The 14,794-nt window shown below is 51.4% G+C and overlaps 1 protein-coding gene across 1 annotated transcript; it reads right to left on the reverse strand.

Moving 5' to 3' along the window:
* Window positions 1-4,244: 4,244 nt before the first annotated feature.
* Window positions 4,245-4,409, reverse strand: GMORB2_4749 (uncharacterized protein; the record flags this gene model as incomplete). The annotated part of the gene is made up of 1 exon (XM_035466723.1): window positions 4,245-4,409. The coding sequence occupies one exon, from the start codon at window positions 4,407-4,409 to the stop codon at window positions 4,245-4,247; it is 165 nt and encodes a 54-aa protein (XP_035318136.1).
* Between the last annotated feature and the right edge of the window lie 10,385 nt (window positions 4,410-14,794).

The following is a 14,794-nucleotide window of genomic DNA, read 5'->3' on the forward strand; positions in this document are numbered from 1 at the left end:
ACAACTAGCAAGCCGTAGGGAGAAGCGACAATCTAGCGGCAGCTACGGCAGGGACTAGCGGTAAGGGCGCAATTAACACTAAGGAAGAGGACGAGAGTATAGTGGACGATAAAGTTTCGTCGTCGTCGCCTAAACCTATCACCTAAACCCATACTAAGCGCGCTAAAGCCAGTCTAGACGATATAGCGGAGTCTCATAGAGGCATCAAACGACGCCGTCGTACTAATAGGAGCACGGTTCGGGCCATCACAGACCAGGGGACGGCAGCCTAGGGGACGGCAGCCTAGGGGACGGCAGCCCAGGGGACGGCAGCCTAGGGGACGGCAGCCCAGGGGACGGCAGCCTAGGGGACGGCAGCCTAGGGGACGGCAGCCTAGGGGACGGAGGACCAGACGATAGAGGACCACCCCATTTAAGAGGGATCCGTTAACGACTAGCCTATATAAGATACATCGGCCGTTAATGTTGCCGCCGGTTCGGTAGAAGCATCGAACATTAGAGAAGGGGTTTCTAAAGTAAGCAATAACGGCGAGCCCTATAGTGTAGAGGAGAATACTAAAATAACTAATATATCCTATTAGAATATTACCTAGTAGCCAGGAAACCCGCCCGTCCTTGCTATAAACTCGGCTCTAGTGTCGCAAGACCTCCCGTTATCGCTAGCTACGAGGCTAGCGTCGGTCGGACCACGCGCGAGGTGCTACTTCTTTATAGTGGCTAGTACGAGAAGTGCCGTGTCCTAGGCGTCTAGGCTGGTAGGTGTAGAGCCTTACTCTCTTAGTAGAGTGCTTTAGATGTAGATATAGGATTATATAGCTAGTATAGAAGGAGTAGATAATAGAATAATCGTCTGAGAGATAAACGGGTTGTTTGGTCGTGCCGACTGGCGCACCGTGGCCGGGACCCTACTAAGGCGGTACGCCTAGGTGCGCATAGCGCGGGGGCTATAGGCCCTTATCTTCGATAGTATGTCTACGGTTATCTAGGATAGTAGTAGGGTGCTCTCTATCCTTAATGCGGTAGGCATGAGTAAGAATGCCGCACGCTACTATATGGCGTAGGGACGCCGCCTAGACCTACTATCGTGTAGGCATGTCGGTATTCTAGCCCTATTGCCTATCTTTACCGACTAGCTATACGTCGACATAGTCGAAGGCATCGAGGTAATGCCTAGCGACGCTATCGCTAGGCTAGCGATAAACGACGCCGCTATCGTAGGAGACATATTGTAGTAGCATATCGATCTAGTCTAGTGCGACGTCGGCCGGGATATCGTGGCTATATTGTTTAACGGGGCCTAGAGGACGTAGAGATTAGAGGAGGCATGCTCTAAAGAGACGGCGCGTCCTATCGTCTTAGATAAACCCCGCGACCTATAGGAAGGAGATATATACGAGTGCGACTAGGCTATAGTCAATGTTTATAGGGCCGCTATAGAGATAACGATAGAAACCATAGAGTGAAGGGAGAGGGGATAATATACTAGTTACTTAGGCTATCGCTCTATTAAAGATAAATATACATTATATTAATATATAATAAGTGTTACGCGTTGAAGGACACGTAACTCTACGCTTAGATAAAACCTATATATAATGTAATAGTAAACTTCGGTCTACGCTACGGTTAAGGGTTACCCTAGTAGTTACTATATAAGTATATAAAGACTAATATAGCGTAACCTAGAGCTAAGTAGAATCACTATAAAATATATCTATATCCTCCCTAGGGAGCTATACAACGTAGCCTTTCTAGTCTACTATCTCCCTTACTATACGCTTCATATAAACCTAGTATATTATAATAGTGATATATATCTAAACACCCGTCTACCTATTACTGGGGTCTCGTGGCCCCTAGTGGCCGGGGTTGGTCGGGACCTTCCCGTTAGACGAAGTCAATATATCTTTAAACAATACTTTAGGCGCACTAAAAGCCTCACAATTCTAGATATTAGTGGTATCCCTATATTAGTAGAACCCTTCCCTAGTCCTCTATATATATAGAGGCTGCTTTAATAGTCACTTATCTCTAAAGTTAGGGAACGATATAGAATATAGAAGAAACAACTAGTAAAAAAAAAAAGGGTGTTATTACCGTTATTATTATTACTATTAAGATAGGCCTACTAAAACGTCTTATAGGTGTCGATACCCAGCGGGTAGCTGCTCTAATAGGTAAGTTAATACGGTGTTGTTTTAATAAATATATATAATACCCCTATGATTATATTCCCTATAGATTGTTCCTACGCTTTCTTTTATATTTAACTCACCTCTCTCTTATATTTATCGTTACTCTAGGCTTTCCTTTAGATCTTCCTTACATTTCGTTCACGTTATTTTTAGGGATATTAAGTTTTCACGTTAATATTTAGATATAAAGAGTCCGCTCTCTCCACGGTAACACTCTTAAACTTCCGTGCTGTATATCACGACTTATATATAAAACCTATCTATCGTCTTTTATCTTAAATACGATTAAAGGGTTTATATTAGCGTCGTCGATTCGAGAACGCTAGCAATTAATATACATTAGCGAGCATTAACTAAGTAGGCAGCGTCGTAACGTATCCTACTCCTATAATCAATATCTAGGCGGGCATACTAACCGTAAGATCTCTAGGGAACTAGATCAGCACGATAGGACAAACCGCCTAATTAGACGCAGAAAGATTAACTAGCGTACCTCTGCCTAGAGTAGTAAGTAGTATACTAGTATCTCGCCCTAAGCGGGCACACTATAAAGGCACGATAGCTATAGAACATTAGTCTAGTGCTAACGTGAAACTAGGTAGCGTTATACCTCCCCCGGGAGAGTGTGGTCTCGTCGACCGTGTATAGATAAACACGCGTGTCTAGATACCGGTCGTCCTAGTCATTAACGGCAAGATCCCTCGCAATATATACATCGACGCGCTAATAAGGCTGGGCGACTCTAGAGCCCCTAGGCTCGTCGTTATAGCGCTCGTCTTCTCCGGCCCTAGGTCCCCCCAGATAGTGCAGCTCTACTTCCGCCTAAGGCTTAGGAGCCGCCTATTTATAGTAGCCTGACTCTATATCGATATATGCGCTATAGAGGACGTCAATATCGAAGACCCGATGCCGGACGAGAAGATTAGAGACCTCCTTAACTAGATACCCTCCTCCGTCGCCACCCCTAAGTCTAACTAGGCCCCTAGTACCACGAGCCTGCTAGAGCATGCCGAATAAAAGACTAGCAGTAAGTGCGATCCTCTCGAGCACGTTGCCACAATACGCGAGTTCGTTAGTAAGGGCGCCTTCATTAATATCCAGATCCTAGCCGGGGCTGCTACACTAGAGCCGTAGGCGTTAGTCACACGCCCTAACGCCACGACCACTAGCCTAATGACCGAGAGACATATCGTAGGTACGGCACGGGGTGTAATGAAGATGCTATAAGATATGTTCGAGGGTAACGACCGCTCGGTTGTGCGACTGGCACTCCTAACGCGCTAGACCCCCTCGTTCGAGGAGACGTGGTCTACGATACTGCTAGAAAATATCCTACGGGAGCCCTACGCTACCGCTATACACGACGTCTGCGATAACTCGTACCGCGATATAGACTTTATAACTATTAGCGTGGACGCCGAGGCGCGACGCCGCGAGCCGCTGCCGGCTAGCCTTGTGTTTATAAGCGAGGAGTACCGCACTATAGCCCTCGTGGCTACGTCCGTCGACGAGCACCTATACGAGCAAGCGGCCGTAGACGAATGTTTCGGGCACTAGTTTAACGCCGTCCTAGTACTAGTTCCCGGCCACACGTTTAGCAACGAGGAGGGCGACTTTAGCATCGACCCCACTAACTAGCCGATATCTTACCTCGCTATCGTGCAGCTAGGGTCGTGGGCCTCGAAGATCCCGTAGCTAGACGATAAGGTCGTGATAGTTCTTGACCTACTAATCTAATACCACGACGTGCCGGAGGGCCCTCTTAGACCGTAGGAGTAGGATAGGATAGCGCTCGCCGTAGAGGAGATCATCTCGTCTACTAAAGTGCGCGTACGCAACGCGGAGAATAACTATAGAGCGTTCCTATAATCTCGTGATAGCGACGACGATAACGATAACGATAACGGCTTCTCGTTCTAGGAACACATTAACGCAAGCTTCGAGAAGCACCTTAATAAGTTTATAAGCCGTTAGGCCGTAGAGTCTAACTAGCTATCGGCAGACAATAACGACGACGACGAGGCTATTATTATCGGTTATAAGGGAGCGCTAGAGGCGGTGCGCGTAGGTAACGATCTCCGCCTTCGCGACGGCGAGAATAGTGGCGACCGTATAGAGCGTATCTATAACTAGGTTATACGTTAGACGCGTATAGGGTATAAGCCGGAGGAGGACGACGACGACGAGTAGGACGCCCGTGCCTAGAAGGGGCATAGGCTGGCCCACCCCGTTGGCATCCACGCGGATATAGCCATCTTCTACGTATAGACACCTCGCTAAAAGGGATAGCCGCCGACGCTCTAAGCACCCCCGGTCATCGCCCCGCCACTATGCGCAATCGAGCCTAGTAAGACGCTTAGACAGATCCTAACCTAGGATCTAAACGGCCTCGCCACCACGCCGGCTAGGATCCTAACGACGATAGACCCTACTACGGCGGTCTACGAGTGTCGCGCGATCAACCGGCTAAATAACGTTAGGACCGGCTCGTCGATAGAACGTTAGTGGAGCTACTTATAGACATTCTCGTCTAGAGAAGCCCCCCTGGCCGTCAATCTCCACGTCTATATACCTGGCCTCTAGAGCGTGATCGATAGTGGCTACGTCTCTAGTGAGCACCTCGACGCCCTACGCTCTCTCGACAGCGTGGTAGATAGGCGGGTGTTCATATCTAGAGGCCCGGGGTCCGGGAAGTCGACGTTCTGCGGTTACCTCGCGGCAGCGATTCTATCGGCGGGAGCTCGACAGGACTAGTCCGGCAGCACCACCGCTACTAGGCGTAGGGTCGTCTAGCTTGCCCCCTAGAATCAGTAGGTAGACGACGCCGCCACCCGGCTTGCTAGGCGATGCCCCGCGGCCAAGATTGTAAGGGCCCTAGGCTGGGACGCGGAGATTAGCAATGTGCTCGGGACCCGCGAGAAGATAGACGTGACCGGCATCGGGCAGACGGACTATAGTATCGGCCGGCTCGTTAACGAGTATACGACGTAGCGGTATAGGGCCCGCGACCCCGGCTCTCACCCTATATCGGCGTCGTCGAGGGCCATTACTATAGTTGCTAGGTCGCCTAGCCACTACCGCGTTATCGCAGACGCACGACGAACAAGCAGGACGGAGAACCCCACCGCCTAGGAGGATAACGTTACCGGGTATAAAGAGGCCGCCCGGTCCCTACTCGTCTCCGTGTACGAGTAGGTAGATATCGTGGTGGCCACGCCGGTAACGATATCGCGCCTAACTGACAACCTGCCGGCCGGGTGGATAGCGGACCTCGTTATTGTCGACGAGGCCGCGCGTATATCGGAGCCCTCCGCGCTAATCGGACCCGCCTGCTTTTAGAACGCAGTCGTCGCCTTCGCCGGCGACACAGACCAGTTCGAGCCGTTCTACCGCGCCGATAGAGACCTCGACCTGTTTAGGCCCCACAGCCCAGCCTAGCGCCGGATGAGCCTACTGGCCCGCGCTATCGGCTAGGGCGCCCCCGCTATCCACCTCCGCGAGAATAACTATAGTAGCGGCGAGGCCTATCGGCCCGCCGCGTAGCTCTTCTATCGGGACAATATAGTGCTTATATAGCCACCCGATAACACGGCTAACGCGCTACTGGCCTGGGCGTCCTAGTTCGTGGTCGGGTCCCAGCCTACCTACTGGGTCGAGGTCGAGTCGGCCGCTGAGGAGTCGAGCGGCGTTTCCTTCATCAACCCCACCTACGCTACGTTCGTTAGTAGGCTCGTCCGATATATCGTCGCCCTCCGCCGCCGCAAGAGAGATGTCGGTATCGGCCGCGTGCTCGTTATTATACACTACTCGGCGTAGAAGCGACTCCTATAGTAGACTATGTCTGACCTTAGGGTAGACCCGTCCGACGTGGACGTGAGGACGACGGACGACTCGCCTAGCCACGAAGCTAACGTCGTTATCTATAATACCGTCCGTACCGACTCCGCTAGCTTTACTAGATACCCCTCCCGAATGGCCGTGGCGCTGACTCGCGCGCGGTGCATAACCTTCTATATATCGTCCACTAAGCCTATCGATCGTCGATCGCCCTATCTATAGGAGCTGCTCGCACACCTCCGCGCGTGAGAGTGCTTCGTGTCGGTGGCTAGCCCTCCCCCCCACGATAACGGCAGCGTCGATATTAGGAAACTATTCGTGCCCGCTATATAGGACGGGCTATCTATTAGTAACGGTCTTGTAGAGAGATAGCGTGCTTAGCTAACTCGCCCGCCTAAGCGCGGCGCGGAGCCTGGCGCATAGCGTGCTATGCGACGCCCTGGGGCTAACGGCAGTTCTAAGGTTAAGAATCGGCCTATAAAGCGGACGAGGGTGACGGTATCGGGAGCTATAAAGCTTATATCTATAATGTCGACTAATAGTAATAGTACGTACGAGGGAGATCCCTCGGTTTTCCACTATCGTGCGTCTAGCTAACGTATATATAGATGCCAACGACTAGTACCTATCCGAAGCATAGGGTACTGAGGCACCGGACCCTACGGCGTCTAGCTAGGGTAGGGAGGCACCGGACCCTACGGCGTCTAGCTAGGGTGGGGAGGCATCGGACCCTATGTATTCTTAGGGTAGTGACGCTATAGAGATCCACGGGGGGCAGGAGTATGTAGATATCTCGATAGGTGGATAGGGCGCCGAGCAGCCTACTACTATAGTCATCTGGCAGGCTTAAGACAAGTCGGACACCGCTATAAGCGGAAGCTATTAGTGAAATACGGTCTTAGTGTTTATCGTTATATAGGGTTGTATATAATAGGAGTTAGGTAAATAGAGGAAAGTATAATCTTATAAAAGAAATAAAGAATAACGACCCGCGGTTTAACGTTCACGTCCTATAGTCTTTATCCAACCTCTAGATTATACCGGTAAATGCCTAGTCTAGATGAAACGCCTCGAACTAGTCTTAGGCGTAAGCCTCTACTATAAGCATAAGTAGACGACTAACCTATCGCGTCCGAGGCTCTTAACAATAAGGTTAGTCGTAGCACGGCCGAATTAAATGCCTAATATATACCACCATTATCCTTATAGCTACCGTCGCCCGCGGGAATATATCTAAAGTCTAACCTAGCCGTTAAATAACGTTATCGGCGAGCTATAGAAGAAATAGGTCTAAAATCGCGATTTCCTTTAGGGTTATAACGCAATATATAATCGACGAAGGGCTGCTCTTAAGAGTACGATATGTCCTTTTATGTCCTAGTTCCTTGATTATAGCCCTAATATATAGGCCGGCGAGCTCGTGACTAATGTAGTCGAGGATTTGAGTTAATGTGGGCTATATAGTCGCCATTGCGGCTATTAGTAGAGGACAGTTCTAGGGTTAGAAGACGGCTATATATATAGGTTGTTAGGTCAATATATATTAGTAAGGAAGTCGTACATTATAAACGAGGCTATACATTAAGAAATATAAAACCTATACGCCGTCTCTTATTACGTAGGGAGCAGGCTGCTATATAGATCGAGGGGCAGGCGTCTAGACAATAGCCATGCCCTTGGCAACGACTAAGCAAATATAAAATATACGCCGAGTCTCATTATCTAGCAAGCCTATAGACGTAGTAAACACGGTCTAGGGGCGTGTAGCTAGATAAGCCTTATTATAGGCTGCCCTCTAGTAGGCATACTATCACCGGTACGTATTTATCTTAGTAAATATATATATATATCTATATACTGGTCGTTAGTCCTCTAGTATCTATATATAGGATTATGTAATATACCGCACGCTATAACGCTACTATTACCGAACCGACATTATCCCTCGCCTTATGTATATATATGTAGAGGGTAAATGATCAACCTAGCCGATTCATACCTATACTATCGCTATAAATAACGAGTCGAATAATAGACTGTAAGACAGCATTAATAGCAGCGGCGTGTACATTACAGTTAGCTAGTGCACGCAGCCCCCTCTAACGACGCCAGCTACTAAGGGGTTTAGATAGTATAATAAAGGCAATAGACATTTAGAGTATAGCAAGCCTAAATAAAGACTTAATACTACCTACTATACGGTCTAGAGCGGCTAGAAAGTGACGACGAGGACGAGTAAACTACGTATAGTTAATAGCATTATATATCCTAGTAGACGGGGGCTTCTATCCATCTATTAACTTATAAACTAATAGGATATTACATTTACGAGGCATATCCTACCGAAATATAGTCATCTATTAAATATAACGTATACGTATATCGGGGCCTACCCGTTTTTCGGCGTTATTCTATTTAAGCCATGTTAAGTTAGGTCAATCTAAGCTAAGTCTAGTGAATAACTTAAGTTAGGTCAAGTTAGGTCAAGCCAAGCTAAGTCTAGTGAATAACTCAAGTTAGGTTAAGTTAGGTCAAGCCAAGCCAAGTCTAGTAAATAACTTAAGTTAGGTCAAGTCAGGTCAAGCCAAGCCAAGTCTAGTGAATAACTTAAGTTAGGTCAAGTTAACCCCCCCCCCCCCCTAAAGTGCCCTTCACGGTAGACTAAAATAACCCCTACTAACACTTAGATTCAGACGATAATTACACTAATAATATAACCTCGTAGATATAGTATATTATTCGTGCTATCTAGCCTTTAATATATATATATACCTCCTATTATGCTTTTATTATCGCTAACGCCGTAGAACTACCGTTTAACGTATAGAGCACGCTATAAACTATAGGGAGGTTAAGGCCCGAGGATATAGTAGGAGGAGAGGGACGAGCACTAGGACGGCATCGCCCTCTTCGGCGGGGAGACCATCCTAGGATTCCCTATCGACTACGTAGGTAGGGGTGACGGCCCCGGCGCGACAATACGATAGCATACGTATATAGGACGAAGCTAACCGTCGATACTCTAACTATAGTTTGCCGTCCGCGAGAACGGACGTCTATACACGTTAGCGAGGCTTACCCTTAACATCGCTAGGGCGGGAGGCGTATATGTCTACGATAGAGGACTATAGAGGGGGGAGATAGATACGCTAGTACGCGGCGTATCCCACTCTCGGTACGGCGGGGGGCTATAGCGAGCGCTATATCGCTACGTCGTGGCGGACGTCACGCTCGATAAAGGCGTGGTCGCCTTCGAGCTACACTACCAGCTTAAGCGATAGCTAGGCAAGGCTATAGCATCCGTCGTAGGCATGTATAAGAGCGTCGTGGGCTTCCTATCTCGCCTTATAGAGAGCCTTAATAACCAGTCACGTCCGGTGCCGCTACGCATAGCGTTCTTACCCGACTACCTTACGCACGCCGCATTAGCCCCGCTACGCCCCGACGTCGTCGAGCATAGCCCGTACGCTAGCTTCGTTTAGCACACGCGTAGTGGGCTTATATGCGACGTCGACTTCCGCGGGGTCGTCGTGGGAGGCCACTAGCGACCTATCTAGCCTATCCGGCCCTATAACGCGTTCGTCGATAGGGAGCACCGGGTTGCCGCGCTTATACTTCCGGCACTAGACGAGTCTCTATACGACGACTACGCGCGTAGTCGATACGACGACGCCGCCTTCGACTCGGTTGTTATCCCTATACCCGGTAACGAGTGGGCAGACGAGGGCGATATCTACTGCCACGCTAGTTACCGGCACGCACTATTGTATATCGTCGTCGTGAGACCGGGTGCTATAGGCAGCATACTGCTAGTAGAGGGATCTAGCGTGCGCCTACGCTTCTACGCTAGCCCGCGGCCGCACGCCGTGCCTAGGGAGCCGCTAGCGTAGGACGAGATCGGCCGGATAGGTGCTAAGATTATGGAGGTAATCGAGTTAGCGCACGTGCGCGCCGTTAACGCAGTATGGGGCCATCTATAACTACGCGGCATATATGCTAGAGGCGATGATTAGGATATAGAGGAGGAGGCCCTCGTGGAGGCGCACCTATAGTAGTCTTTCTAGAGCTACCTAGCGCCGTACGTAGGAGAGGAGGCGTGCGCGGCGACTATAGGGATGGAACTCCTCCGCTATGGTTCTACTAGCGCCGAGGGGGTGCCTGCCGCCGTCTATACGTAGCTCGTCTAAAGGGGACGCCTCGACCTGCCTAGCGTGCTGCCCGTTGTGGAGACGCCGTCCTAGGAGGGGCGGCGATTATATCCGCCTCCGGGGGTGATATTAGATATCGCCGTCTTCCACGCTAGACCACTAATATAGGCGGGCTGGCCCCCGACGACACCGCCCCCGCCTCTAGTGCCCGACCTCGAATTGACCGATCCCTAGGGGTTACTACGCGACATTATCGGCACGACGCGCCCGGTAAGGGGCAGCAACCGCGTTACTATTAGCCGGGACGGCCCCTCGATAGACATATAGTACGAGATCAGGGCCGTAGCGTCGCTCGACCGCCTGCCGCCTTAATCGAGGATAGGACGGTAGTGGTCCTAGTCCCGGACCTACACGGGCCGAGAACGGCCCCCTAGCGTCGACTTTACTATACGATTCGCCTATCTACGCCGGCTGATCGAGAGGAGGAGAATCGTGGGCGAGCACGCGCGTGCTATCTCGTTATTCGTCGACGCTCTAGGCGGTATAGTCTTCCTAACTAGATGCCCGGGCTCGGGAAAGACTCTACTATACACGTAGGTAGTGGTAGCCGCCGTGGAGGGTGGCGATCGCGTGCTCTAGGTTGCGCCTAGCGACACGCACGCCGACGACGTAGCGACGCTCCTCTTAGGGAGCTGCCACGGTAGCGTGCGGGTCGTACGCGGCGGACCGTAGGAAGACGACGTTGGCAGCATTATCGCGGGAGGGCGGCAGCCGGCCGGCCGCGGTAACGACGGGAAGAGCGGTCTGGGCGACAACGATAGCGAGCTTTCTAGGTACGCCGTCGTAGGAGGTGCGGCCCCCTTGGAGTCTGCGCTACGTAGGGGCGCCGACTACGGACAGTCTGCCTCCCGCGAGGCCCTGCGGCTCCTAGCATTAGACCTATCGCGCTTTAGGACGCTCGTCGACGCCTAGGGGCTAACGCTATCGATGAACCCTAATAGCTAGGTCCTCAACTAGGCAGAGTACGTGCGGGCGGTAGAGGCCGTCCTAAAGGGCGTGTACGCCGGGGCGGACGTCGTCGTCTACACGCCGCGGACGCTCTCCCTACTAATGTCTCGTCTGCCGCCGGGCTGCTAGACACCTGGGCTGGTTGTGGTGGATAAGGCCGGCTATATGCCCGAGGCGTAGGCTATAGTCGCGCTAGCCGCCTTTCCCGAAGCGTGCTTCGTCCTAGCCGGCGACGTCGACTAGCTACCACCCCCCTATAACGCGACGACGGACGACAGACGCTATAGACCCTTTAGCCCGGGGCAGCGCTAGGTAAGCGCCCTCGCCCGCGCCACCTAGTAGGGCTCGCCCGTCATCTAGCTAGTAGAGAACAGGCGGGGTCGCGATAGGGCGCACGGCGCCGCGGAGCACCTCTTCTACTAGGGGCGCATAAAGCAGCCGCGCGGGCCGTCGCTAGCGTCCTAGCCGTTCGTCGACTAGGTGCGCGGACACCTGGGCGGACGAGACCACACGTACTAGATAGAGGTGGAAGGTGCCTCCGAGCACCGCGTGGGCACGTCGTTCGCCAACGCTACGCACGCCGCCTACGTCGCCAGCCTAGTAGGGTGCATCGTCTAGAGCTATAATAGCAGCGCCTAGAGGCTAGTCGGGTGTATCCTCGTAGTCGTAGCGTACGCGGCCTAGAGGCGTCTTATCTAGCACCACGTCGACGATCTCGGCCTAGGCCCCGAGTAGGTCGACGTGCGGACCGTAGACCGCTCGCTTAGCCATAAGGCCGATATCGTCGTCTATAATCTCGTTAGGACACGTAAGCCCGGCTTCACGGGCGAGCCTAGGCGGCTGGCCGTCGCGCTCACTAGGGCCCGCTTCTAGACGTTTATTGTGGCGTCGAGCCGTATCGCCAGCGGGTAGAGGCACCTCGAAGGGCTCCTACAATACACTAAGGACCGGGACAGCTTTATTAGGCTACTATCGCCAGGTAGCACGGCAGACACGAACCTAAGTGCGGCACTCTGGCGGCTCGGTAGGGAGGCTAGGTCTAGTTATGAGGCACTCTATAGAGCGCGCCTAGGCAGTCGACGAGGGTAGTCCATCGTGGCTCCGACTATATACATTATAGTAGAGGGATAGAAGATAGAGGCTAGACAGTAAAGGAGGGGCCACCGTGTGTGATCAGCCGGGACCGGTATAAGGACGTATATATAGGAGAAGACGGAAGGCAGCGCTATAGGAGGTGCCTAGCCTAGACCGTCACTATCTATTATCTCTACTCTACTAACGTCGTCTCCTTCCCCGTGAACCACGAGCAATACAATACTTACCTCCTCGAAGCCGCCACTATATTTAGGAATAACTACGATAATGCCTCTAAGGCTATTAAGTAAGGCTCGGTAGTCGTAGGCATTGCCTTACTTTAGACGCGCGCGTTCTCTCTAACTTTTATAAAGTAGACTGCATTAGCTATAGGGTATGCGAGCAACCACCCTACTTCGCAACTAGACTACCATTACGGTTACTATACCCACTAGAGTGCTCTGTATAGAGCTAGGGCAGTATAAGCCATCACGGGGGATATAGGCGAGGAGATAAATGGCAAAGTGTACGAGAACTTGGCTAGGTACTCTATATATCCGGCGTAGCTATAATAGGGAGCATCTAGATAGAAACGATATTAGGATGTATTAAAGCTCCGCTATATTAAGAAAAGTGGACCTAACTATCGTAACGACGGGTCCGAGCGTATATATTAAAATTAAATAATAGATCGTATAAGAAGTTGCCCGCGCAGTATATATATAATTTATTAGTCTTAATTGACTATAGAATTGCGCCTACGCCCGCGGAAGTGCGGCTAAAACCACCTAGATATATATATGCCCTATACGTGAAAAAGCAATGCTATTATATAACGATAAGGATGATAATAATTTAAAATAAGGCTCCGCGTTAGTAGGAAAAATGGGTCGCGGATATATAACGGACTAGAACCAGCCGACACGGGGGTAGAGTAGAACGAGTCTCTATATTATATAATGAGAAGAAAAACGTCTAACGTGTGGGACGATAGAAACTAAGCTAAGGATCCGTTATATTAATAAATGCGGGTCTATATATACTACGTGTAAGTTAATGGGCACGTTAGGGGAGGGCAGGTAGAGCGAGACGAGACGTTATTACAGGCCCTGTGCAGACGTCGGTACCTAGCCATAGCCCTGTTCGTATCCTGCACGGTCCCCAGTGCCCTTAAGGGCGCTGATCTCTACCTATAGTGCGCTCGCGCCGGAAGGGAAGGGCGACGAGGCTATAGGCGCGGTCCTATCACCTAGTGGCGTCACGCCACTATGGCTAGGAGGCAGGCGCTACGAGGGCGCGTCGTCGTGCCCCTAGGCATCTAAAAGCTCCTATGTCGGTAGGAGGGATGACGAGCCGATAAGATCTACGTATAGGCTAGGTATTATTATGCTACTACTACTACTACTAGCGGTATTAGTTCTAGTTAAATGCGAGAGGGGATCTGGTTGCTGCCGAGACATCGCCTTAGCCGCGCACGCGTCGTCCTATAGATCTTAGAGCGTCGGTAGATCGTCTTAGTCGTGGTTAGACTCGGACTTAGAGTTAGGGTCGACGGCGGAATGCTATAGACGAACGGGCGAGGAGAATGGGTCGGTCGGGCTCGGGCGGTTGGCGTTAAAGTTAGGGAGGATACTTAGTGGGATGACCCTAAGGGGTGTAGGGTCCCCTAGAAAGGGCGGGGAGGACTGAGGCACGATAGGAGCGTAGTGCCCGCTATCGCTAGAGAGAGCCTTAAAGGATAATATATATATAAATACATTGTCCACCGCGACGTCCGATCCTAGTGTGACGTCCCCGTCCTTGTCTCTCTCTACTATAGGCACTAGGGCGCCGATATCTAATATAAGGGTCGCCTAGGAGCAGGATACGACGAGGGGGTCCTGCCTCGCGCCTACTTCCCGATCGCCGGTGTCGTGGGTCTCGTAGGCGCCGGCGGCCTGGCCCTTAATGAGGAACGAGCTGATTGTCTACTGGCCCTCCTTTAGCTAGATTGGTGGTAGGCCTTAGGCGACACGGCTTGCCCGGTCGGCGGCTCGCTTAGCGTCGCGTCTAGCGGTAGCAGCACGTTAGCGGGCCTAGCGACGTCGAGCATCGGCTACCCGCTACTCCTATACGACCTCCTCCCCGTACTCGCGCTAAATGCGCTAGTGCTCTATCCTCTCTAGGCGCCGAGCTTCGGCGCGCGACACGCGGGGTACTCGAGTCTTAAGTATATATCGTCGTTTAATCTATCTAGAAGTTATCGCCTAAAGGGACGAGGATAGAGGATTGTCCTTAGGCCTCTGCGATATGGCCGGTCCGTTTCCCCGTAACGCTCCCGCCTCTATAGCCCGTGGGTGACGTCTTCCTATTATTATCTACTAGCCGTAGGCGCGGTGATGATATTAGATAGGAGGGTTTCGACGTATGGCGGGTTAGGGTTTAGGGTTAGGGTTAGGGTTTAGGGTTAGGGTTTAGGGTTTAGGGTTAGGGTTAGGGTTAGGGTTAGGGTTAGGGTTAGGGTTAGGGTTAGGGTTAGGGTTAGGGTTAGGG

Source organism: Geosmithia morbida (assembly GCF_012550715.1).
Source record: "Geosmithia morbida isolate 1262 chromosome Unknown scaffold_23, whole genome shotgun sequence".
NCBI classification, from domain to species: domain Eukaryota; kingdom Fungi; phylum Ascomycota; class Sordariomycetes; order Hypocreales; family Bionectriaceae; genus Geosmithia; species Geosmithia morbida.